The sequence below is a fragment of the Saimiri boliviensis genome, chromosome 3, assembly GCF_048565385.1.
Source record: "Saimiri boliviensis isolate mSaiBol1 chromosome 3, mSaiBol1.pri, whole genome shotgun sequence".
NCBI lineage: Eukaryota > Metazoa > Chordata > Mammalia > Primates > Cebidae > Saimiri > Saimiri boliviensis.
In genome coordinates this window covers 80746488-80771498 of record NC_133451.1, presented here as the reverse complement: position 1 = coordinate 80771498, position 25011 = coordinate 80746488, and the positions used below count along the sequence as shown (strand labels likewise).

The 25011-nt window shown below is 36.2% G+C and overlaps 1 protein-coding gene across 1 annotated transcript; it reads right to left on the bottom strand.

The window, feature by feature from the left end:
• Nucleotides 1–1267: 1267 nt before the first annotated feature.
• Nucleotides 1268–6331, bottom strand: DSPP (dentin sialophosphoprotein). Its single transcript, XM_039468600.1, has 4 exons — nucleotides 6281–6331; nucleotides 5035–5121; nucleotides 3916–4899; nucleotides 1268–3436 (listed from the first exon to the last, which is right to left on the bottom strand). Exons 1-4 carry the CDS (start codon nucleotides 6329–6331, stop codon nucleotides 1268–1270), a joined length of 3291 nt encoding a protein of 1096 aa, XP_039324534.1.
• Between the last annotated feature and the right edge of the window lie 18680 nt (nucleotides 6332–25011).

Below are 25011 nucleotides of genomic sequence, written 5' to 3'. Positions count from 1 at the left end.
CTTCATCTTGGGCCTAAGAATTACCTTCATTCATGCCAAAGCTGAGTGATACATACTCAGATTGTAACTGCGTAAAAGAGTTTTCCAAACCATTCCCCAGCAGCCACTTTAACTTTATTAAAGAGATTAATAGTGGGAAGGGTGGCTTAGTGTCTGGTTTAGAAGTTTTGGTACGTTCAGGTTTTCAAGAGAAATGTGAACAAAGAATGACTTGGTGAGACTGATGTAAATAATTGATGGCACGTAACACAGTTCTAGAGTTCAAAAAGTCATGCTCTAATTAGAATTCTCTGGGTCGGCAAGTCAAGGCGGTATTGATCTGTGTTAATCTGAGTAACTTATTGCTTAGCCTATAAATAAATTCCAAAATATCCAATTTAAAAAAAAAAGTGATATTCCTCCAGAGTCATTCATGTGTCATTTACTGGTTAACATTTGGAGTGGCTCCTGGGAGTAAGACACTGTTCTAAGTACTGCTTGCCAGTAGTTTTCGGGACTTTGTGCTAAATTTCCTGTGGTTTGCTGAGATGTATTTTTTTTTTAATCAGATTTTAACATCAGATGTTATACATCAGATTACGGATCAGATTTTATACACCAACTCATCTCTGAGCTCTTTTCTGACTAGCACTCTTTAAAATTTCTGTGATTTATAACTACTCTATTTGATCGTTAGAAAGATTATTCCCATGGCCCAAATAGGTTGAATGGTAGCTGCAATATTTTTCATGTAACAAATGTATTTCTTCCATAGAACAAGCAACTGAATCTGAAACCAAGTTGGCTATCACAGAACAGCATCTTTTACTCAGCAGTAAGCAGACCACCTCTCCAGAATACATAACTGTGGAGACCTAAGGCAATGCCACAGGTTGCTTTTAAGATGTGTTCACCTACTGCATTCTCTGAAGCACACAGCACTTAAATTGAAGTTATCATGTAGTGATTACTTGAGGTTTCTGCGTGAAGTATTAAAGAATATTTTAATTGTTCTTTTATGTTTAGATTTACACTTTTAACAAAATATCTTCCGAACATGAATATTAACAGGCATGTACCAAAGGTCATGCATTCAGAGTCTCTCTCTGCAGGAGTTAGGCCTTGGTTCTGATTCCAACTGTTTGACTTGATTCCCCTAGTTTTTTTTGTGGATGTTTACGTACATCTCCTGTTTATTTCTCCGATTTCTTTACTTTCTTGGAAATCTTTTTTCTGCTCCATTACCAAACTTTTACAAAAGGAATCTTGTGGGTTTTTTTCTTTTGTTCTAATCATCACTAGTTGAGTGGTTACTGTCACTGCCTTCACTGTCACTACTGTCATTGTCACTTCCATTGTTGCCATTACCAGATTTGCTCTGGCTGTTATTCTCATCACTGCTGTCAGATGTGCTGTCGCTGCTGTCGCTGTCACTGCTGTCGCTGCTATCGCTACTGTCACTGCTATCGCTGTCACTGCTGTCGCTGCTATCACTACTGTCACTATCGCTGTCACTACTGTCACTGCTATCGCTGCTGTCACTGCTATCACTGTTGCTGCTGTCGCTGCTATCACTACTGTCGCTGCTATCGCTACTGTCACTATTGCTGTCACTGCTGTCACTGCTATCACTACTGTCACTGCTATCGCTGTCACTACTGTCACTGCTATCACTGTCACTACTGTCACTGCTATCACTGCTGTCACTGCTATCACTGTCGCTGCTGTCGCTGCTATCACTATTGTCACTGCTATCGCTGTCACTACTGTCACTACTATCACTGCTGTCACTGCTATCACTGTCGCTGCTGTTGCTGCTATCGCTACTGTCACTGCTATCGCTGCTGTCACTGCTATCGCTGTCACTGCTGTCGCTATCACTACTGTCACTGCTATCGCTGCTGTCACTGCTGTCACTGCTATCACTATCGCTGCTGTCACTGCTGTCACTGCTATCACTATCGCTGCTGTCACTGCTGTTGCTGCTATCACTACTGTCACTGCTATCACTGCTGTCACTGCTATCACTACTGTCACTGCTATCGCTGCTGTCACTGCTGTCACTGCTATCACTACTGTCACTGCTATCGCTGCTGTCACTGCTATCACTACTGTTGCTGCTGTCACTGCTATCACTACTGTCACTGCTATCACTGCTGTCACTGCTATCACTGCTGTTGCTGCTGTCATTGCTGTCACTGCTGTCACTGCTATCATTGCTGTCATTATCACTGCTGTCACTGCTGTCGCTGCTATCACTACTGTCACTATCGCTACTGTCACTGCTATTGCTGCTGTCACTATCACTGCTGTCACTGCTATTGTTGCTGTCACTATCACTGCTGTTACTGCTATTGCTGCTGTCACTACTATCGCTGCTGTCACTGCTATCACTGCTGTCACTGCTGTCACTTTCACTGCTGTTGCTGCTGTCACTGCTGTCTGACTTACTGTCACTATCACTGCTGTCACTGCTATCTGATTTGCTGTCTGACTTGCTGTCACTGTTGTCACTACTGTCACTGCTATCACTACTGTCACTGCTATCACTGCTGTCACTACTGTCACTACTATCACTACTATCACTGTCACTGCTATCACTGCTGTCACTACTGTCATTGCTATTACTATCACTGTCACTATCACTGCTGTCACTGTCACTGCTGTCACTACTATCACTACTGTCACTGCTATCACTGCTGTCACTACTATCACTGCTATCACTACTGTCACTGTCACTATCACTGCTGTCACTGTCACTGCTGTCACTACTATCACTACTGTCACTGCTACTGCTGCTCTCACTGCTATCACTGTCACTGCTATCACTATCACTGCTATTGCTGCTCTCACTATCACTGTCACTGCTGTCACTGCTGTCACTGTCACTGCTGTCACTGCTGTCGCTACTGTCACTGCTGTCATTACTATCATTGCTATTTGATTTGCCTTTGCCACTGTCTGATTTGCCATTGTCATTGTTCCCATTGTTACCATTGCCATTATTGTCACTATCATTAGCATCTGATGTGCTATCACTGTCACCATCTTCTCCTTTTGAGTCACTGTCATTGCCATTATCTTTTGATTCATCAGAGTTATAAGAAGCATCTCCTTGGCTATTGCTGTCATTGTCACTTTCTGAATTAGCATCATCATTGCCATTAGATTCATCACTGCTGTCAGGATCATCTCCTTGCATGGACTCATCATCAAAATCATAACTGTCATAACCATCACTCTTGCTGTCACTACCTGTGTTGCTGCGTTCAACTTTATTTCCTGGTCCTGATTTTTGGCCAGGTGTTTCTGTGTTGTCAACCTCCCCTTGTGTCTTCACATTTCCTTTGCCCAAGATCACTCCATGTTGTCCTTTATTCTCTTTATCTTCGTTGGCCTTCGCAGCTTCTTTCGTAATATTTCTGTTGCCACTGCTGGGACCTTTGATTTCTATTCCCTGTGGAAGGATGAAGGAAAGAATGATGAATTAGTGAATATTTGCTGCAAAATTGTATTGATCTGAGGAAGAATAATGGGGGAAAGTTACCATAGGGATAGGAGTTCCACTTCTAGTACTTCACAGTTATTTGTGAAAATGTGCTTTATTCCATAATTGAAAGCACCCTGGTGTTTAGATTCCTTAAAAACCCATTCATATACCTACCCAGTAGGAACTTTTGCAAACAATTACATGGGGGAGCCATAATTTTGCATAAGAACTTTCTAGAATTGTAACCAAGTTCTCAGAAATGTATTATTTTTAAAGTTGTTCTGTATTAAAGACTGGCAAAGCTTCTAGCTTTCCTTTAAATAGTCAAGTAATGTGGATGCAAAAATACATGGATGCTTGTCATGGTTTCATGTTTGTGCTAACATCAGTAGATGGAGGGGAAGAATTTGAACTGCCATTGAAAGAGATCAGCTTTACAAACTTACCTTATCTTGGGTCTTCCCAACAGCATGTGGCTCTGATTCTTCAGTGATTCCATTTTCTACACCTTTGCTTTCTCTGTGGTAGAGCTGCTGGGAGTCCGCTATTCTTTGGCTGCCATTGTCTTCTGGAATACCAGCAGAATTCTCCTCACTCTTGGAGGTGTTGTCTCCCTCACCATCATTGTGGGGGTCTTCTTTGCCTTCAGGGTCATAATCTTCACTACTATCTGAATTTTGACCCATGCTACTATTATTATCATCTTTCCCATCGTCCTGGCCCTCCTGGCCCTTGCTGTTATCACTGCCGTCTTTTCCATTCCCTGCCTCTTCATCTTCATCATCACCAGAGCCCTTGTCTTCATCCTCCTCTGCTCCATTCCCACTAGGACTCCCGTCAGAATTATCCAGGCCATCATCTTCTCCAATGCCTCGTGTCACCTCAGCCTTCTGAGTCCCATTTCTCTCGCTGTTGATCTGAGGTGTTATTTCACTTCTATTACCCTCATTTCTACAGGAGTTCTCAATTATTTCATCCTCATTGTCTGTACTGTTATTGCTTCCAGCTAGTTGGGGTCCCTCTTCCTGGACAACAGCAGCATCCTCATTGTGACTTGCATCACCAACATCCCCATTTTGGGTATTCTTATCAGTATTTCCACTAGTGTTGCTTCTGTTTGTGGCTCTGGCATTGTCAATGATGATTACTTGTCCCTGGATGCCATTTGCTGTGGTGTTTTCTTCTTTCCTGTGTATTCCATCATGACCATATGTTTCTGTTTTTCCTGTGTCCCCATTCCAACCCTCAATATTCCCCTCTTCATTTGCTATTGTGGAATATGTAGGAAAACTCTTCCCTCCTACTTCTGCCCACTCAGAGCCATTCTCTTCTCCCTTGTGACCATCTTGGGTATGCTCTTGCCTTCCTCTTTCACTTTCATGCATGGGGACACCAGTTTCTTTAGTGGTTCCATTGGCATTTAACTCATCCTGAAAAAGAGAAACAACTTAATTAATTATAAGTATCAGTGATCTTGAAGAATAGCATTTTCCAATCTTGGAGAAGTTAATGGAATGTAGCGACTCAGAAATAGAAAATAAAATGAAATATTTTATGTCCTATACCTGTACTGACAGTTTTAATCTTGTGAAGAGAGGTAAATTCCCAGATTTCTCAACAACATGTCTCTCCAGTGGTTTGCTCTGAGGAACCTGCCAAGTAGAAAATGCTGGCTATTGAAAAGGTTTTTATTTGTGAATATGTGCATGAACAGGCATGCACTCACATGCACGCACACGCACGCGCGCACACACACACACACACACACACACATTTTCCCTCAATGAAGAAGAAAGATTTAACACAAAGGCCAAAGTATAATCTAATCAGAAAGAAAAGAGAAGTGGCTTCTCACAGAATGTGTGTAGAGTTTAAACTGGGTACATGGAAATGTTTCACTGTGGTATTATCAATTTTATGGATGTGTTAGCTCAGCCAACTTAACTGTAGAAGAAAAGAGTCTTTTAGAAAGATGAGGGGATAGACTGCTGGTGTTTCTGTACAACAAACCTCTCTTGCAATAGCACAAGACCCAGTCTAAGTGTAATCTTGACCAAAGCTCTTAAGACAACGGTAGGCATGACCAGAGCCTGCACAGAAGCAAAATCAAGTATTATGCTATTATACTTCTATGCACTGCAAGAGCACATCTGAAATACTTGAGAACATTTTCAACTACATGAATATCAAATTATTGGTATTATGAAAGCATACCAAAATGTTAAACATGGATGCTGGATAGGAAAATTACAAATGGTTTAATTTTCCCAACTTTTATTGGTATTAATGCTGTATATTCCAAATTTTCCTCAGTGAGCACGTAAATAATAACTCTCTGAGTAAACATTCATTTCCCATATGTTAAAAAAAATCCTACTTTTTCCTATTATTCTTTCGTGGAAACTTCCTAAGCAGTGTGGACTTTGTTCATATTAAAATGAAATTTGCAGAGTATGAAGCAAAGATTGACAAAGTCTCCATGACTTCTGGGCACTAAGTGTAAATTTATCTGAATAAATGTTTTAAATAATAATCCTTCAAACAAGACGTGAGTTTCTATAGAGGAAAGAGAATATGAGTTGAAGTGGTTTTGTTGAGACCCCACATAATGCCTTTTGTGCAAATCTGAATGTTTAGAATTAGCCTATTAACAAAATATTGAGGAAATACACACACACACACACACACATACACACACATGCATGCGCACACACACACACACACACACACACACACACACTACATTTTGTATTAATGTTAGGTTAAAAGAGATAACAAAGTGAAGAGGTTTTCTGAGAAAGGCATACTTACTGGAATGGCCCATGCTACTGCCCAAATGCAAAAATACGTAATTATCTTCATTTTCTTTAGGAATAATAATAATCAATGGCTGTATAAAAAAAAGGAACAGCACAAAATTACTTATAAAGTAAAAGTGATCATCATAGTGCTATATTATTTTGACATGTAAGCATCTGTCCTTTTCCTAGGCAAGGAGCATGTATCTAACATGAGAAGACGTATGATGTTCCAGAACATACCTGGTGTGGTGATGGGGTCATTACCAGATTCAGCACTAATGTAGCTTCCTAGATTTTTTTCTGCCTGTGCCAATGAAGGAAAACAGCCATATAGGTACAAAGGGCATAGTCATAACTTTGTTCTTCTGCAATTCTTGGATGTAAAAACATCTCTTTCTCTTCTGAATAGCTTTAATCAAGTATTAACTAATTCTGCTGAAATTGTGCTTAAAAGATGAAACACTTGTTGTCTTCACTCCAAATCTATAGAATTGAGCTATACTAGACTTTAAGAGAAAGAAGTTACTAACATGAGGGAACCTATGATAGCGGAAGAATATGGGGTTTGTATTCAGAGACCTGGGTTCAGATGCTACCCCTGCTACTTGCTGTGGAAGCTTGAGAAATTTGAGTAGCTTTATTATCCCTCCACCTGGGATGATAACAATACTTGTACTTCAGGATTATCCTGAAGTTTGGTAGAATTATCTCTGAGAAGCCCTCTCTGACTTCCCTCCAAGGATTTTTGGTATCTCTTTCCTTTTTATACCAAGCAGTTTTGCGCATCTCCCTAGAAACACATTGCACTTTTTAAAATTGCCTAGTTACTTATGTGTTGCCCTGATTTATTGAAAGCTCCTGAGGCCCAGGACAGTGTCTTGGTGATTATTGTATTCCAACGCAAAGCACAGATAAAGACATTTTCTGAATGTTGTTGATAAATGTTTATGACTATAAACAATATCTAGCATTGCTTCAGGCACTTTGCAATTTTCTAATAAATGATAGCACTTATTATATGGGACTTCTAAACACATGATTCTTCATCCCTGTTAGAATTCAAATTCAGAAATGGTCTAATATATGTTTTTGATAAATTGGAATAGCTATTTTGCAATCTGTGTGAGTAAAAAAATTAATTTATATAGCAAGTTGGATTTCTTGATGTAATGATGCCATTATTATAGAAAGGAAAGTTTTACTCCTATTTCATGAACTCCCACTGGATGTATAGATTATAATTCTGCGTGTCGTAAAATGGCCTTAATTGGATTTAATGATGATAGTGAAAATATAATAAAACTTCACTGAATATCAACTATCATGAGAATTATTGGCATTTTCTCACATGTAAAATGACATAGTTTCAGGGGTACTGAGGGAGAAAAAAAGTGCTCACTCTTCTAGCTGTTCAACAGAAAGCCAAGAAGAGCTAGGGTCCCTTCTAAAATGCCATAGATTCAAGTGAGGCTGAAGTGACACCAGGACAAGTGTCGCGCAAAGCTCTGGGGCACAGATGTTGAAGGCCAGCTGTTTAGTAAGCCACAGTTATCCTGTACTTGGCAGGCCCAAGCCTAATCATTACATAGCGCTGCAGAAGGCCTGTCTGCACTCTGATTTGGAAGAGCCACAACATCCTGGAAAGGTACCTGCAGCCAAGGCCAGAGTGATGTGTGTCCCGTTTCTGAGCTGCAATCCAGAAATCTGACCACTACGTCTCTCTTTCAGCTCCCCTCCAGAACACTTCCACATTGATGCTTGTCACTGTTTGTCAGGGCAGGTGAATGACCTCGAAGACTACTATAAAAATGGCCCAGGTGTTCTCAGCCTGAAGCAGAGACTTTAGAATTTTGTGAACCTCCTTCAGATTATTTCATTTATTGTCACACATGAAATGAGATTTAGCTTCATTTCATTTAGCAATTAGATTTAGCATCACTAGTGATTACTAAATCTCTTTGTATGTGGGACAATAAATAATAAGTAAGTAATAAAATACTGGAAAGCAAAGCCTAATTAAAGCCTTGTTTGAAAGCCCAAGGTGGATTTTTTGAAATCTGAGTTATTTCATTTTTTTAATCAAAACTAATCAAAGTGTCCAGATAATTAATTATCAGATTTCCACCTCAGTTGGCCAAGTTTTCAGTACATCTTTCTTTTTCCCAATCTAGCTCTTCCTTCGCTCGTAATTGTCCATTATCTTGTACACATACTATCAATAAGACAAGTCAAAAAGGAAGCAAACAATCTAATTGTTAAGGAGTATTCATTCACATATAGATAGATAGATAGATAGATAGATAGATAGATAGATAGATAATTAGATAATTGCTCTTTAGGTTCTGGTCATTCACTTCTTAAAATCAAGCTGACTTCCTCTTTGAAATTCAAAGTTCTTTCTAAACGAATCAGTTGGTTCTGAGTAAAAAGGATGTTTCATCTTACCTTAAAGGGCTTCAAAAGGACTTTGAAAATCCAGAATTTCTTATCTTTCTTTTTGAAGACTGAACGTGGCCTACTGTCCTGGACTTTTGCATGACAATTTTGTACCTGCTGAAATTTAAACTCAGTTTGATAATTTTCTCAACCAATCACTGTTTAGGATCCCTGATACGGGGTTATAAAGTGTCATCGTGTCTACGAAGCACATAATAACTTCCCCACTTCCTTCACTTGCTGATATGTATTTGCTCACTGAACCGTTCAGTTCCAAAAGGACTAGACTTACTTTCACTTAATTAAATAGCTCCTGTGAGGCTGTTTCACATCTTAAATATAGAGAATCAGTGTAACATATCTGAAAAGAGCCACTTAAACTCTGTCACCCTGACATTTCTTGTCTTGCCAAGGTTGGCAATCTAAGAAAACTCTAGGTTTCTTTAGTAAATATGACTGCCGATTTAAGACCCCTATCATTCCTGAGGTAGGTATTAAAGTTTGTGCGCTATAATTCAAGAAACTGTCCACATGCAACAGCCTTTATGTTGCCTGAGGGATCTTTAACAATCTATAAACAGTAACTCCCCTGAAATCTCTCTGATTTAACTGAAATAAGCAGTGACATAAAAGCTTAAAAATCTGTCAATTGAGTATTCAAACTACATTTTAAAAACAGACATTCAAAATATCAAAAGTAGCAAGATGTTCAAAGGTGCAGAAAGACAACGGATTTATCTGTCCATTATTTCTCAGTTATCTGTGTTAGATGCAGAATGCAAAATAGAAAACGAGACTTTATGTCTAACAAGTTTTGGGACCAGAATGCATCTTCTCTTGAATGCTAGATGTACTATAATGCAGGTAATCACTGAACAATTCCTTCATTTCATTCGTTCAAAAACTTGACACTCTCTCTATATAAACTTGTTTAGAATTTTCAAGAATATGACAACTTTTGTGTTACAATATTAAAGAATGTGAAACACATAAGACCACTAACGCTATATCACTGTGCAACAGTGGTATCTCCAGAACATATATACAAAAATTCATGGTATTTTTATACAGCATAAAGCTTTACAGGTAGGGAAAACAGTAAGGTTAAAATAAGTGAAGGGAATGGTAAGGATATTTGCCTTGAAGCTGTTTTCATAGTGAATACTTTGTTTTTATTCACATAGTGAATTTACTTGGGCAGATTAAAGGGGCTAATAACTTTTAAGAAGGCTCAAGTCACTTCTGGTCATGATACCCTCCCCCACACATACATTCATCAGTGGAGGTTGGTGAACTGAACCTGCCTTCCTTTTCCTTAATTTAAATTAACATGAATTATAGTCAGAGATTTCAATAACCCTCTCTTAACAGAAAAACACAATTGATATACAAGCTTTAAACAGAAGTATCATCCAACTTGATCTAATTGACATTTACAGATCACTTCATGCAGCAACAGCAAAAGAAACATTCTTTTCAAGTGTACCTGGACCATTTACCAAGATAGAATGTAGTGTGAGCCCCAAAACGCATCTCAATAAATCTAAAAGAATTTAAGTCATACAAAGTATGTTTACTGACCAAAATGGAAGGCAAATAGAAATCAATAACAACAGAATTCTGGAAAACCCCAAGTATTTTAAAGCTAAGTGGAACACTTATAAATAGTCAATAGGTAAAAGAAGAAACAAAAAGGGCAATTCAAAATATATGGGATTGATTGAAAATGAAAGCACAGCATATCAGAATTGGTGGGATGTCACTAAAGCAGGACTTAGGACTTAGCAGGACATATATAGAACTAAGTAGCCATATATGAAGAGAAAAAGTTTCAAAACAATGACCTCAGTTTCCACCAAAGAAGGAAAAATTAAGTTCAAAGCATGTAGAGGAAAAGAACTAATAAATATCAGAACTGACATTAATTAAATAGAAAGCAGAAAAATAATAAAGCCAGTGAAATCAAAAGCTGATTCTTTGAGGAGTTCAATAAAATTTAGAAGATTCTTTCCATATTAATGAGGGAAATAAGGGAGAAGACACAAATTAGCAATATCAGGAATGAGAGAAATGACAACTCTACAGATTTTATAGACATTCTATAAATATTCTATAGGGGATAATAAGGAAATACTAGAAACATCTTTATGCTAATAAATTAACAACTTAAATGAAGTGGATAGATTCCTTAAAACTGTCAAAGCTCACTCAAGAAAACATAGAAAACTTGAATTGCCTTGTATCTATTAAAGAAATTAAATTCATAGTTTAAAACTTTCCCAGAGAGAAAACTTTGGGCCCAAATGGTTTCACTTGAGAGGCACTGGTGGTTCAGTGGTAGAATTCTTGCCTCCCAAATGGTTTCACAGACAAATTCTGTGACATATTTAAGGAAGATGTCATTACAATCCTACACAAACTCTTCCAGAAAATAGAAAAGGAGAAAATACTTCACAGCTCCTTCTGTGATGCCAGCATTACCGCAATACCAAACCAAAAATGTTCTAAGACTATAACACTATTGACCTATATCCATCACAAATGTTAATACAAAAATTTTAAGTAAAATGTTAGTGAATCAAATTCAACAATATGTTTTTAAAAGATAATACATGATTAGCAAATAAAATTTATTCCAGGTATGCAAGGCTGGCTTAACATTTAAAAATTAATCAATGTAATTCACCATATTAACAAACACAGAAAACCACATACTCTCATAGGCAAAGAAAAACATTTCAAAAATCCAACATTCACTTCTGATTTTTAAAATCAAATTAGGCAAGGAAAACACATCTCAAAAGTCCACCGTTCATTTCTGATTTTAAAAATCTCACTAGGCAAAGAAGAAACATTTCAAAACTTCAGCATTCACTTCTGATTTTAAACACCTCATTTGGCTGCTGAGCACAGTGGCTCACACCTGTAATTCTAGCACTTCGGGAGGCCAAGGTAGACGGATCATTTGAGGTCAGGAGTTCGTCAGCCCAGCCAACATAGTGAAACTCTGTTTCTACTAAAAATATAACAACAACAAAAAATAAGCCAGGTGTGGTGGCAGATTCTTGTAATCCCAGCTACTCAGGAGGCTGAGGGAGGAGACTCACTTAAACCTGGGAGGCAGAGGTTGCAATGAGCCAAGATCATGTCACTGTACTCCATCCTAGGTGACAGAGCAAAACTCCGTCTCAAAAAAAAAAAAAAAAAAAAAAAAAACTCATTAGGCAAATAAAATGTATTTTTAAAATCCAACATTTACTTCTGATTTTTAAAATCTCATTAGGCAAAGAAGAAACATTTCAAAAATCCAATATTCATTTCTGATTTTAAAAATAAACAAAAGCTCTCAGCTATCTCAGAACAGAAGGGAACTCCCTAAACCTGATAAAAGGCATTTTTTTGTGCAAAAGCAATTATGTTTTTTGCAATTACTTTCTTTTTTTTTTTTTTTTTTTTTGAGACGGAGTTTCACTCTTTTTACCCAGGCTGGAGTGCAATGGCGCGATCTCGGCTCACCACAACCTCCGCCTCCCGGGTTTAGGCAATTCTCCTGCCTCAGCCTCTTGAGTAGCTGGGATTACAGGCACGTGCCACCATGCCCAGCTAATTTTTTTTGTATTTTTAGTAGAGATGGGGTTTCACCATGTTGACCAGGATGGTCTTGATCTCTGGACCTTGTGATCCACCCGCCTCGGCCTCCCAAAGTGCTGGGATTACAGGCTTGAGCCACCGCGCCCGGCCTTGCAATTACTTTCAATAGTAAAACAGCACTTACTTTTGCAGTAACCTAATAACATCACACTTAATGCTTAACTACTGAATGCTTTGCCCCAATAGCAGAAGCAAAACAAATATATCTGCTCTCACCATTTGTATTCAGTATTGTTCTTGAGTTTCCAAGAGAAGAAATAAAAGGTATTCAGATTGGAAAAGAAGTAAATTGTCTTTATTTTGCAGACAATATGATCACCTATGTAGAAAATCCAACTGAGTATACAAAAAGGTTACTAGAACTAATAAGTGAGTTAAGTAAGGTTATAGGATATGATGTCAATAATAAAAAAAAATTATTTCTATTTGCTTGCAATTACCAATCAAAAATTTAAATTAAAAACAATAAATTTATAATTCAATCAACAGTACAATATGTAGTGATAAACCTGAATACTTGAACATTGAAAAACTGCAGATATTACTGAGAGAAGTTAAAGACTAAATAAAGATATATACCATGATTATGGGTCAAAAGACTCAATATTAAGATGTCAATTCTCCAAAAATTTATCTATAGATTCAATACAATGCCATTTAAAATCCATGACAAAATTTGGAAAGTTATTCCAAAATTCACATGAAAATGCAAGGGAATTTGAATTACCAAAGTAATTTTTCAAAAGAAAAAGAGAGCTCATTAGGTTAGGTGAGACTCACTCAGGCTTTCCTTTATTTTAAGGTCAATTGATAATTACATCTGTCAAGTCACTTTCAATACATAATAAGACATAATCATGAGAATGATATCTCACTATATTTACAGGTTTCACCCACACTCAAAGAGAAGGGGATTATATAAGTGTTACGGTCATTGGGGGGTTATCTTAAAATTCTACTTACCACACGTTTTAATCTATAGTGACAGAAAACAGATCAGTGGGTGCCTGAGGTCAAGGGGGAAGGAGTGGGAGAAAGGAATTATAAAGGAACACAAGGAAACTTGAATGAATATTTTTCATTGTCTTGGTTGTGGTAATGGTTTCATACCAACAATAAAACTAATCAAATTGTACACTTAAAATACGCACAGTTTGTTGTGTGTCAATTATATCTCTGTAAAGCTGGTTTAAAAATAATAATAATAATAATTAACCCGTTTCTGCCAGTGCCATTTCAAATTTTATAAACTGAGAAGTTAAAACTAAGGCTTTATAGTAAAGAATTGCTAAATGGAAACATAAACACCAATTTGTTGTGGAAACTGAACAATTACCTGAAATTTAAGATCTGAACCCAGAAATCTACCTCGATTTAATAACTAAGTAAGTTCTTTAAAAACTCTTAATTAGAATCAATTACTCTATTCCTAAGGAAAGAATTTAGAATTGAACTCTTCACCTAGTTGTCTATTCTATTACCATGATTTTGAACCATTTGCCTTTCTCTTTTCTTAAATTTGGAAAAACATCACTGAGCCAAATGGCAAAACTAAGGCAAGAATAGTAATAGCAGCACATCCAGAGGATCATCCAACTCAAATTACTTTAAATTGGTGCAAGACTTATTCACAAAACCAGCAGAAGGCATTTGAGTAGGGGGTCACTGCATATGCAGATTTACAACATCCCTGCTGGGTGTCTTTGACTGGTGGAAGTTTAAAAGGCAAACATCTTCAATTTGATTTCTCAATATTGGATTAATGGCAGTGCAACTCAGAAGACAGATACAATACCAATTTGGGAAATAAGAGTAACACTTAAATTTGGTGGATTTTGAGTAAAGCAGACAACCTCTATAATGTGGATGGGTTTCATCCAGCCAACTGAAGGTCTGAATAAAATAAAAGGCTGATCTCCTCAGGCAAGGAGGAATTCTTCAACAGCCGATTTTGAACTTGAACCACAACATCAGCTCTTCCGTAGGTCTTCAGTCTATCTGCTCATTCTGCAGGATTTGGTCTTACCAGCCTCAATAACCAAGTGAGGGAACTCTCAACAATCCTCTCTATGCATATACACTTACCCTATTGGTTCTGTTTCTCAAAAGAACCTAGAATAATATATTCACCAAGTCCAAGTCCTTTGCTTGTCATAAACTTTCTTAGAATTGCTGGCAAAGTGATATCTTTTAAATTAAACCCCAAAACATTGATACCTTATTTTATTCAATATTATAAGTAAATCACTAATCTTTGGTAAAAACAGAAGTTTTGGGCTCTGATTGTTACTCTTGTCATGGGCATTGAGTCTCCTAATAGACTCATTTGTCACCAGTTTCTGTCTCTGCCCATTCCAAATTTCCCATACAGTTGCCAAAAAAGCTTTCTAAAATCAAATCTAATTATGTCACCACTTTGATTCAAACTTTTCAGTAGCTGTTTAGTCTGGCTTTGAACTTCTCAAATGATCCAGCTTCAGCTTGGGCCACTCACTCCCCTTTGAGAACTCATGGAACTTGCAACACAAGCTGCTCTGGGAATATCGCAGAGATGCAGGCCTGAGATACGGCCAGCATCTGGTTGCCAGGTGTACTGTATGTGCAAGAGGTGTCTTGTACTAAATGATTTTGTCCTGAGTCCTATATTGGCTTTGCTAGGATGCCTTAAATGTCCTGTATTGAGTTTTTTTTTTCAATAATTGCAAAAAGTTGACAGTTTTCTGCCACAGTTATTGGTACTTGAATCTTAACACTAGCTAAAAAATCATACCTCCACAAATAAACATCTGGATATTCCTTTATGATTCCTCTTGCAGGTTTGGCTGAGGACAGATCAAAAGGGGGAAACTGAGAGTTAAAATATTTATTTTTCATATTCAAAGAGGAAGGCTGTCCTTTGACTAATGTCCCAACTCATGAACAAATAACTACTGTTAATTAGCAGTAACATATCAGTACACATGCTCTGAAAATCAGCCAATCAGCAACTTCCTTGCACCAATAACTGTTTCCAAAAGTTAGGAAATCAATGGCCCCCAAGCTCTGCAAATCAGCTAACTATGACAAGTCTATGCCTCTAGACAATAGCCAATCAGTAAATGCCTCAAGCCAATGACCACATTAAAACATCTGAAAGTCCATCAATCCCTGAACACTCCCGCTTCTGAAAGTCTACCAATCCCTGAATGTCAGGCTTCCCTAACCAACAATTTGGAAAGACCGTCTTGCTGCAGGTCTACCTTGTAGGCAAAGGGAAAGTTTCACCTTTTTCACATCAGATATTGAGTTCAATTTATTGCTAGTTTGCAAGTTTGCAACTCTTTCAAAATTTCAGCCCCTGTTTATGATTAGCTATTAGTTCTGATTGTGAGTGACATACTATTGTTACTGTTACGTTATCAAGTTCAGTCTTTTCAGTTCTAGTGGTGGTTGTTCTTTATCTGAATTTGTGTATATTTGAAAATCAGAATGACAAAATGTAAGTATAAATTTTGTGATAAATTTTCTGAACAGTGTATATTTATTAGATGAGAAAAAAAATCCTCTGGAATCTATTAATATTTGTATAGTTTCTAATTGTTCATTTAGTATAAAAAAAACTATGAAAAGTCAGATATAAGCCAACATATGCCAACTAAAGATAAGAGATACATGACTTCATCAACTACTACCAAAACTGTGATAAAATAATAAACTTTTAAGAGAAATTCAGATAAGAAAGATAAAATAATCATAGCAGAAGTTCTGATGGCTTTTCTTAGTTTAGGCTGCCATAACAAAATACTATAAACTGTGTAGCTTATCAACAACAGAAATTTATTTCTTTTATTTCGAGGGCTAAGAAGCCCAAGATCAATGAAGTGGCAGATTCAATGTCTGGTGAGAACCCGCTTCCTCATGGGTGGCCCCTTCTTGCTGAGTCTTCAAATGGTGAAAGGGGCAATCAAGCTCCTTCATTCAGGCCTCTTTGGAAAGGGAACTAACCCCACTGAGAGCAAAGCATGACCTAATAACCTTCTAAAGACACTGTCACTTAATAACCAGAGATTAGATTTCCACATACGAATTTATCAGGGGAACACAAACATTCAGACCATAGCATATGGTGCTATGCTATGTGTGCTGTGTTGTGTTGTGAGACTCTTAGACTCACCTAACACATAAAGACACATATAAACTATGTGAGATACTGTTCTATTCATCATGCTAGTTGTTGTCTAAATACTTTTTTTTTCATTGTGTTACTGTTGTATAGGTCTTATGGATTTATGCTTTAAGGAGGTTCTGTTCTGGTGTATTATAGCATTTCTTGTAGCACAGACTTGGTAGCAGCAAATTCTCTCAGCATTTCTTTGTCTGAAAACACTTTATCTCTCCTTCATGTATGAAGTTTAGTTTTGCTAGATATGAAATTCTTAACTAAAAATTATTTTGTTTAAGGAAGCCAAAGATAGAAACTCAATTCCCTCTGGACTGTTAGGTTTCTGCTGAGAAATTAACTGTTAATCTGATAAATTTTCCTTTATAGGTTACCTGATGATTTTGTCTCACAGTTCTTAAGATTCTTTCCTTTGTCTTGACTTTAGATAACCTGATGACTATGTGCCTAGGTGATGGAATTTTCCAGGAGTTCTTTGAGCTTCTTGTATTTGGATGTCTAGATCTCTAGCAAGGCCAGGGGAGTTTTCTTCAACTATTTTCTCAAATAAGTTTTCCAAACTTTTAGATTTCTCTTTTTCCTCAGGAACATCCATATTCTTAGGTTTAACCACTTAACATAATCTCAAATTTCTTGGAAATTTTGTTCATTTTTTAAATTCTTTTTTCTTTGTCTGATTAGGTTAGTTCAAAAGCCTTGTCTCTGAAGTTTTTTTTTCCTACTTGTTCTAGCCTATTGTTGAAACTTTCCACTGCATTTTGTATTTCTCTAAATGTGTCTTTCATTTCCAGAAGCTGCGATTGTGTTTTCTTTAGGATATCTATTTCTCTGGAGAATTTTTTATCCATATCCTTATTGTGTTTTGATTTAAGTTGATTTTCGCCTTTCTCTTTTATCTCCTTGAATAGCTTAATAATTAGCCTTCTGAATTCTTTATCTGGCAATTCAGAGATTTCTTCTTGGTTTGAATTCATTTTTGATGCTTTATTGTGATCTTTTGAGGATGTTATAGAACCCTGTTTTGTCATATTTCCATAATTACTTTTCTGGTTCCTTCTTATTTGGGTAGACTAGTTCTTAAAATTGTTCTTGAATTTAGTTTTGATTGGACTGTGGTTTTGGGGGATTTTGTTGTTGTTGTTCCTCTCTTAAGGATCAGATTTAATGTTTATTTCAGCCTAACGTTACTGTTGGTGCTTGTAAGGCTGAGATTTCTATATGAGATCCTTAGTTATAGGGAGTCTTTGTGCACTGGCTTTCACCAATGCTGGTTGTGGTAGTTATATTTTTGGTGTGTAGATTAGTTCACTGTCTCCTATGTAGTTGATAGGTCATCAAGACAGAAAGTCAACAAAGAAACAACAGACTTAAACTATACCCTGCAACAAATGAACTTAACACACATTTACAGAACATTCTACCCAACAACTGCAGGATACACATTCTTTTCATCAGCACATAGAACCTTCTCCAAGATAGACCATGTGACAGGGCACAAAACAAATCTCAATAAATTTAAGAGAATCAAAATCCTGTCAAGTATCCTCTTAGACCACAGTGGAATAAAACTGGAAATTAACTCCAAAAGGAATCCTCAAAACTATAAAAACACATGGAAATTAAATAATCTGCTCTTGAATGATTTTTGGGTCAACAATGAAGTCAAGAGAGAAATCAGTTGGCTGTATTTGCCCTTACTTCTGGGTTCTCTACTCTGTTCCATTGGTCTACTTGCCTGTTTTTATGACAGTACCATGATGATTTGGTGACTATAGCCTTGTAGTATTGTTTGAAGGTAGACAATATGATGCCTCCAGGTTTTTTTTTCCTTTACTTAGAAAACACAAAAGACTCATCCAGAAAGCTCCTAAATCTCATAAATGATTTAAATAAAGTCTCAGGATACAAAACCAATGTACAAAAATCAGCAGCACTGGTATACATCAACAACCAAGCTGAGAATCAAATCAAGTACTCAACCACTTTTAAGACAGCAGCAAAATGAAAAATAATAATAATTAAAATATTTAGGAATATACCTAACCAAGGAGGTAAAAGATCTCTACAAGTAAAAATTACAAAACACTGCTGAAAGAAATCACTGATGATACAAACAAATGGAAATACATCCTATGCTCATGGATGGGTACTCAATTTTGTGAAAATGACCATACTACCAAAACAATCTACAGATTCAATGTAATTTCCATCAAAATGCCATCATTGTTCTTCACAGAACAAGAAAACACAATCCTAAAATTCATATGGACCCAAAGGAGAGCCCACGTAGCCAAAGTAAGACTAAGCAAAAAGAACAAATCTGGAGGCATCACATTGCCTACCTTCAAACAATACTACAAGGCTATAGTCACCAAATCATCATGGTACTGTCATAAAAACAGGCAAGTAGACCAATGGAACAGAATAGAGAACCCAGAAGTAAGGACAAATACTTACAGCCAACTGATTTCAACAAAGCATACAAAAGTATAAAGTAGCGAAAGGACACCCTATTCAACAAATAGTGCTGGGATCATTGGCAAGTGACATGTAGAAGAATGAAACTGGATCCTCATCTCTCACCTTATACAGAATCAACTTGGCTGGGCACAGTGGCTCATTCCTATTATCCTAACATGTGGGGAGGCCGAGGCAGGTGGCTCACTTGAGGTCAGGGATTTGAGACCAGACTGGCCAACATGGCAAAACCCCATCTCCACTACAAATCCAAAAATTAGCCAGGGATGGTGGTGCATGCCTGTAATCCCAGCTACTGGGGAAGCTGAAGCAGGAGAACCACTTGAACTCAGGAGAGAGAGATTGCTGTGAGCCCAGATGGCACCACTGCACTCCAGTCTGGGCAATAGAGTGAGACTCTGTCTCAAAAAAAAAAAAAAAAAAAAAAAATCAACTCAATTGGATCAAAGTCTTAAATCTAAAACCCTAAAACCTGAAATCATAAAAATTCTACAAGATAACACTGGAAAGATTCTTCTAGACATTGTCTTAGGCAAAGAGTTCATGGCCAAAAATTCAAAAGCAAATGCAACAAAAACAAAAACAAATAGGTTAGTTAAACTAAAGAGCCTCTGCACAGCCAAAGCAATAATCAGCAGAGTAAACAGACAACCCACAGAGTGGGATAAAATCTTCACAAACTATGCATCTGATGAAAGACTAATATTCAGAATCTATAAAGAACTCAAACAAATCGGCAAAATAATAATAATAATAGCTCAATCAAAAAGTGGGCAAAGACAAGAATAAACCATTATCAAAATAAGAAGATATACAAATGGCTAACAAACATTTTAAAAAATGCTCAACATCACTAATTAGCAGGGAAATGCAAATCGAAACCGCAATGAGATACCATCTTACTCCTGCAAAAATGGCCATATTCAAAAAATCAAAACTAATACATATTAGCATGGTGGTAAAAAGGGAACACTTTTACAATGCTGGTGGGAATGCAAACTAGTACAACCGCTATGGAAAACAGTATGGAGATTCTTTAAAGAACTTCTTTAAAGATTCTTAAAAGTAGAACCACCATTTGATCCAGCAATATTCTACACAGAGGAAAATAAGTCACTATATGAAAAAGACACTGCACATGCATGTTTATAGCAGGGCAACTCACAATTGTAAAAATATGGAACCAGCCTAAATGCCCATCAACCAATGACTGGATAAAGACAATGTGGTATATATACACCATGGAATACTATTCAGCCATAAAAATGAATGAAATAATGGCATTTACAGCAACCTGGATGAAACTGGAGACCATTATTCTAAGTGAATAACGGAAAATCAAATCTTACAGGTTCTAACTTATAAGTGAAGGCTAAGCTATGAAGAGGCAAAGGCATAAGAATGATATAATGAACTTTGTGGACTCAGCAGGAAGGATGAAGGGGTGAGGGATAAAAGGCTACATATTGGGTACATTGTACATTGCTCGGGTGATGGGTGCACCAAAATCTTAGAAGTCACCACTAAAGAACTTATCCATGTAACCAAAACCCACCTGTTCCCCCAAACTATTGAAATGTTAAAAAAAAATTAAAAAGAAAGTAGAGACAAAAATAAAACCAGTTCCAGAAGACATTATATTAAGTGAAACAATCCAGGTACAGAAAGGTAAATATTGCATGTTCTCACTCATAGAGGGTGAAATAATGATTGCCAGAGGCTGGGAAAGGTAGCAGAGAGGAGGAATAAAAGAAAGATTGGTTAATGGACACACAAATACAGTTAGAATGAATAAGATCTGGTATTTGGTAACACAATAGGGTGACTATAAGTAGCAAAAATGTATTGTATATTTTTAAATAGCTAAAAGAGTAGAATTGGAGTGTTCTTGATGCAAAGAAATAATAGATGCTTGAGGTAATAGATACCCCAATTACCCTGATTTGATCATTACTCAATATATGCCTGTATCAAAACATCATATGTACCCCATAGACATATTCAACTATCATGTACCCATAATAATTAAAAAATAAATAAAACAAGTGCCTGGAATGGCTGATATTGGAATATCATTCTCTGTCAAGTTTTCTGATTCAACTCTCCCTCCTCCATCTCCAAAAAAAAATTTATCATGTGCCAGGATGAAGTATACTGCAAGAATTTTAAAAATGTAATAGTTCCATTTTCTGTTACAGAGCTTACTGAAGACCTAATGCCTTACATTTTTACAGTATAGCTAAGGATGCAAGTAATTTTCATGCAGAAAACATGTTTCCTTTGCTTGTGCAATATTTTTTGTATGAAAAAGGGTTACTTTTGTTTATAACTTTTTATTTCCATAGGTTTTGGGAGAACACATGATATTTGGTTACATAAGTTCTTTAATAGTGATTTGTAAGATTTTGGTGCACCCATCTCTCAAGCAGTATACACTGAATCAAAAGGGTAACTTTTAAGATTACTGTAACATCTCTTCCAAATGAGACTTGAAAATTCAAAGCAAATTTTTGCAAAGCCTCTATTATTTACTGAGTTAAGAATTAATGAGAAAAATTGTACTTCTTTTTGTGGTGATAATATGAATTTTGATGGATACTTGCATAAAAGTGCAGATAATGTTTATTCAAAGTCAAAGCAAACATGAATGGAAGGTGTTGACTGTCTTACTATATTCCAAATAATGCTGTTGAAACTGCACGTAATGTTCTTTCTAGACATTGAAGTCGTTGCCATAAAATTGTTCCCCTACTTCAGCATTTATACTGTTCAGAGTATTTAAAATATTTTTGTGATTCTGTTGCCATGTAGCAGTCTTCAATTCTCTTGCATTCAGAAACCCACTGGCTCTCTTGAACAAGGGCATTTGAGAGAATCCCCAGGTTATGTGAAGCATTTAAATCATATTTTAATTCTAAATAAAAGACTCCCAAAACTTTTGTTGACTTTTTAACTAATCCATTGAGTGCGGCCTATTTATTTCTTAATCATACTTTTCAATATCTCTTTAACAATTAGATTATTCAGATTGAAAGAGCTAACAGTGTTATTGAAGTACTTCAATCCTTAAAGAAAATTGTTAAATGCATTAAAGAAAGAATTGCAGGAAAAAAAAAATAGCGCTTTAAGTGTCAAGTCTGTTCTTAAAAGGAGTAACTACTTACGAGCAGGAAAAGAAATTCCAACTTGAAATGAATAATTATTATGGCACTATTCATGACTATCTTGTGAAATAATTTCATTCCCTGAAGAGTTTGATATAAAACCATCAATCATTCTGTTTTTTTATTGATACACAATATTCGTACACATTTATGGGGTACATGTGATAGTTTCCTGCTTGCATACAATGTGTAATGATCAAATCAGGTTACTTAAGATATCTATTGCCTCGAACAGTTGTCATTTCTTTGTGTTGGGAACATTTCAAATCTTCTGGCTATTTCAAAATATGTAATATATTGCTGCTAACTATAGTCACCCTACTGTGCTATCAGTAGGGTGATACCATTCTTTGCTCTACCTCTATGCGATCAACTTTTTCAGTTTCCACATGTGAGTGAGAACATATGATATTTGTCTTCTGTGTCTGGCTTATTTCATTTAACATAATGACCTCCACTTCCATCCATTTTGCTGCAAATGACAGGAATTCATTCTTTTTCATAGCTAAGTAGTATTCCATTTCATATATGTAATACAGTTTTTAAATGCATTCATCCATTGATGGGCATTTAAGTTGATTCTATATCTTAGCTATTGTAAATAATGCTGCAATAAATGTGAAGGTGCAGGTATCCCTTTGATATACTGATTTCCTTTTCTTTGGATAAATACCCAGAAATGAGATTCTGGATCACACGGTAATTCTATTTTTTAGTGTTTTGAGACACTTTTGTATTGTTTTCTATAATGGCTGTACTAATATATATTTCCACTGTATATAAGAGTTCTCTTTTCTCCACATCTTTGCCAGCATTACTTTTTATCTTTTAATAATAGCAATTCTAACTGGGGTAAGATGATACCTTATTGTGGTTGTGATTTGCATTTCCCTGATGATTCATGATGCTAAGCATGTTTTCATCTTTTTATATTCTGGATATTAGTCCCTTGGCAGATGAACAGTTCGCAAGTATTTTCTCCCATTCAACAAGCTGTCTCTTCACTCTGTTGATTGTTTCCTTTGGTGTGTGAAAGTTTTTTGAGTTTAATATAGTTTTATTTGTCTATTTCTGTTTTTGTTGGCTATGATTTTGAGGTCTTAAAGTTTTTTCCTAGGCGAATGTTGTCCTGAAGCATTTCTCCCATGTTTTCTTCTAGAAGATTTATAGTTTTAGCTCTTAAATTTAAGTCTTTAATTCATTTTGAGTTTATTTTTCATGGAGTGAAAGATAGTGGTCTAGTTTCATTCATCTGCATATAGATATTCAGTTTTCCCTGCATATGTTTTAAAGAGAATGTCATTTTCCCAATGTACATCCATGGTACCTTTGTCAAAAATCAGTTAGCTGTAAATATGTAGATTTATTTCTAGGTTCCCTATTCTGTTCCATTGGCCCATGTGTCTTTTTATACTATTACCATGTTCTTTTATTTACTATGGCTATGTAGTATATTTTGAAGTCAGGTAGTGTGATACTTCAGCTTTGTTCCTTTTGCTCAGAATTGCTTTGGCTATTTTTGGTCTTTTGAGGTTACATACACATTTTAGGATTATTTGTTTCTATTTCTTTTCTGTGAAGAATCCTATTGGTTCAGTGTAGTAAAGACAAAATTTAATGAAATAAAATTTTTTAAATCAAGAATGTTATTGGTATTTTGATAGAAATTGCATTTAATCTGTAGATTGTCTTGGGTAGTAGAGTAATTTCACAATATGTGGGATTAGGGGTGGTACAGCATTAGGAGAAATACCTAATGTGGATGATGGGTTGATTGGTACAGCAAACAACTATGGAACATGTATACCTATGTAACAAACCTGTCCATTCTGCACTTGTACCCAGAACTTAAAGTATAATTTTTTAAAAAAGAAATGCTACTGATTTTTGTATGCTGATTTTGTAACCTGAAACTTCACTGAATTCATTTATCAGTCATTCTGCTTTTAGAAAAGTCGACCGCTGGGAATCTAATAGCTTTGAGAGGAAAGACATTAAAAGAAAATAAATTAATCTCAGAATGTTTCTCACTGATTTTCAACTGGCATCAATATGGCACACAATCAGAATACAAATATGAAATCAAGGTTTCTGAAGCAATTAGAACAATTATTTTTCATAATTTTTCCAAGACTAGGAAAAGTTTATTGTCCCCAATGTGCAAAACAATACACTAATTCATAAAGAATTTTAGACAAAGAAAAGGACTTAAAAAATAAGATAAAAATGGAAACATTAGGGCAGTGTTTTTCCAACTTGTTTTTAAATCATAGGCCACAATAAGAAATACATTTTATATCACAATCCAATATTGTGTGTGTGTGTGCGTTTACAGTTACTCCTCACTATCCTCTGGGAATTGATTCCAGGATTGCCCAAAGATATCAAAATCTGTGGATGCTCATATCCCATATACAAAAATAATATAGTATATACATATAACCTATATACATCCTCCTGTGTAATTTAAATCATCTTTAGATGACTTATAACACCTAATACAATGTACATGCTATGTAAATAGTTGTTATTCTATATTTTAAATTTTGTATTCTTTGTTATTGCTGTATTTTTTATTTGTTTTCCAAACATTTTTTTATCACAATTGGTTGCATCCATGGATGCCAAAACCATGGATATGGAAGGCTAGCTGTATGTACCTATACATGGATATGAAAGACTAGCTATGTATACATATGCATACACATACCCATGTACATTCACAGAGTCCATATATGCTAACTTGCCTACTTGTTAACATTTACTCGTAACCCCAAAATACTTGCAAAGATTTTGTGGTAAGTCAGGAATATTCTCAAGGGCGGAGCAGCACAAAATTTGAGTAGCCCTACA